Source organism: Colobus angolensis, unplaced genomic scaffold (assembly GCF_000951035.1).
Source record: "Colobus angolensis palliatus isolate OR3802 unplaced genomic scaffold, Cang.pa_1.0 Scaffold199, whole genome shotgun sequence".
NCBI classification, from domain to species: Eukaryota; Metazoa; Chordata; class Mammalia; order Primates; family Cercopithecidae; genus Colobus; species Colobus angolensis.
The window spans coordinates 49,818-51,434 of NW_012115143.1; the positions used below are offsets into that span (position 1 = coordinate 49,818).

The 1,617-nt window shown below is 56.2% G+C and overlaps 1 protein-coding gene across 1 annotated transcript in view; it reads right to left on the reverse strand.

Moving 5' to 3' along the window:
- The window catches only part of LOC105511114 (golgin subfamily A member 2-like), a 4,086-nt gene extending 3,008 nt beyond the window's left edge, over positions 1-1,078 (reverse strand). The window contains exons 1-2 of the mRNA XM_011941195.1: positions 796-1,078; positions 507-713 (exon numbers count right to left, since the gene is read on the reverse strand). Of these exons, the coding sequence (XP_011796585.1) occupies positions 507-713; positions 796-1,078 (490 nt within the window). The remainder of the gene's footprint in view (positions 1-506; positions 714-795) is intronic.
- Between the last annotated feature and the right edge of the window lie 539 nt (positions 1,079-1,617).

The window sequence follows — 1,617 nt, forward strand, 5'->3', positions numbered from 1 at the left end:
CTCACAGGGGAAATGGTGTCTGACCACTGGCTCTCGGAAGGGGTGAGGGTGCAGAGAAATCAGAAGGCAGGGAAAGTAAGAGCATAAAGAGGTCTTGGAGGGACCAGAGAGGAAGGTGGCAAAATGGGTGCGGGGGGAGTCAGGCTCACCATGGCCTCCCAGCTGTCCAGGTCCTCCTCCTCACTGTCCAGATGTCCTCCTCCATCTCCTGTGGGGGGTGGCCAGAGGGCTCCTCAGACAACCCAACAAGGCAGGTACTGTGGGCCCAACTCTGCCCCCACCCTCACTATGTAACCCTGAGCCAGCCCTCCCCAGAGAGGAATGAGCTGCTGTTCTTTATTTTTCCTTTTAAGAACCAAGATCTGGCTATACCGCCCAGACACAGTTCCACTATCGGTCGGTGCAGGAGTTCTGACCTGCTCCCTTTCTGACCTGGGCCAGTTCAGTCATCCTTAGGCAACTTGGTGGCCCCCGGCTCCCAGGAGGTCACCATATTGATGCCGAACTTAGTGCAGGCACCCAGTCGGCATGACCAGCTGTTCTAAAGGTCTCTTCCAACTCCTCAATCCTGTGCTGCTCACAGTCCCCCCTTCCTCCTGGGGCTCTCTCCTCTTCCTCTGAGTGGTCTCCCGTACCTTCCCCAGGGAGAGCCATGAGGCGCAGCTGGGCCATTAGCTGCTGATTCTGCTGGCTGGCAGCCTCCAGGTGTTCCTAAGGGGCCAGGAAGGAGTGAAAAGGCACAGAGTTTGCCAGGTTGTCCCCCTCATGGCCCTGTCCTCAGCAGCTCCCTCCCCTGGGTCTCCTGCAACTTTTGGCGGGCCATCTTGGCCACCGCTTTGCCCCAAGATTCCTGCTGCTGCAGCTGGTTCATTAGCTGGGTCTGCTGCGGTAACTCCCTGTGCAGCGCCGCCTCCTCAGAGGTCAGCTGCTGATAGGTGGCCATGTACTGCTGCAAGTGACCCAGGTAACGGTCTGGCTGCTGCTGCAGACTCTGAGCCTCTTGGCTCTTCAGCTCCACCTGTAGGAAGACCCTGGGTGTGAGGGCACATGGCGGCTGGCTTCCAGATTCTGGGCCCATTAATAGGGTAGCGAGGGCACTGTGGGGCTCTGTCGCCTGCCCAGGCCCCTGGCCCTTTACTCCAGGCCTAAGTGACTGTCTCCGTTTCCTAGAACCCCATGCCTCCTTCCCCAGTCTCAAATCTCATACCCTCTTCTCACCATTTAAACTGTAGGCCACAGACTGCTGGAAAAGCAGTGGGAGCCAACACTATGTGCTAAGTGTGCTACATGCCTAATGCTTTCCATGTATTATCTCATTTAATCCTCAGCACCTCTGTAAGGAAAATGCTAACTTCCTTTTGAAGTTAAAGAAACAGAGATGGCCGGGCGCGGTGGCTCATGCCTGTAATCCCAGGACTTTGGGAGGCCGAGGTGGGCAGATCATGATGTCAGGAGATCAAGACCACCCTGGCTAACACAGTGAAACCCAGTCTCTACTAAAAAATACAAAAACTTAGCCGGGCATGGTGGCAGGTGCCTGTAGTCCCAGTTACTCAGGAGGCTGAGGCAGGAGAATGATGTGAACCAGGGAGGTGGAGCTTGCAGTGAGCTGAGATT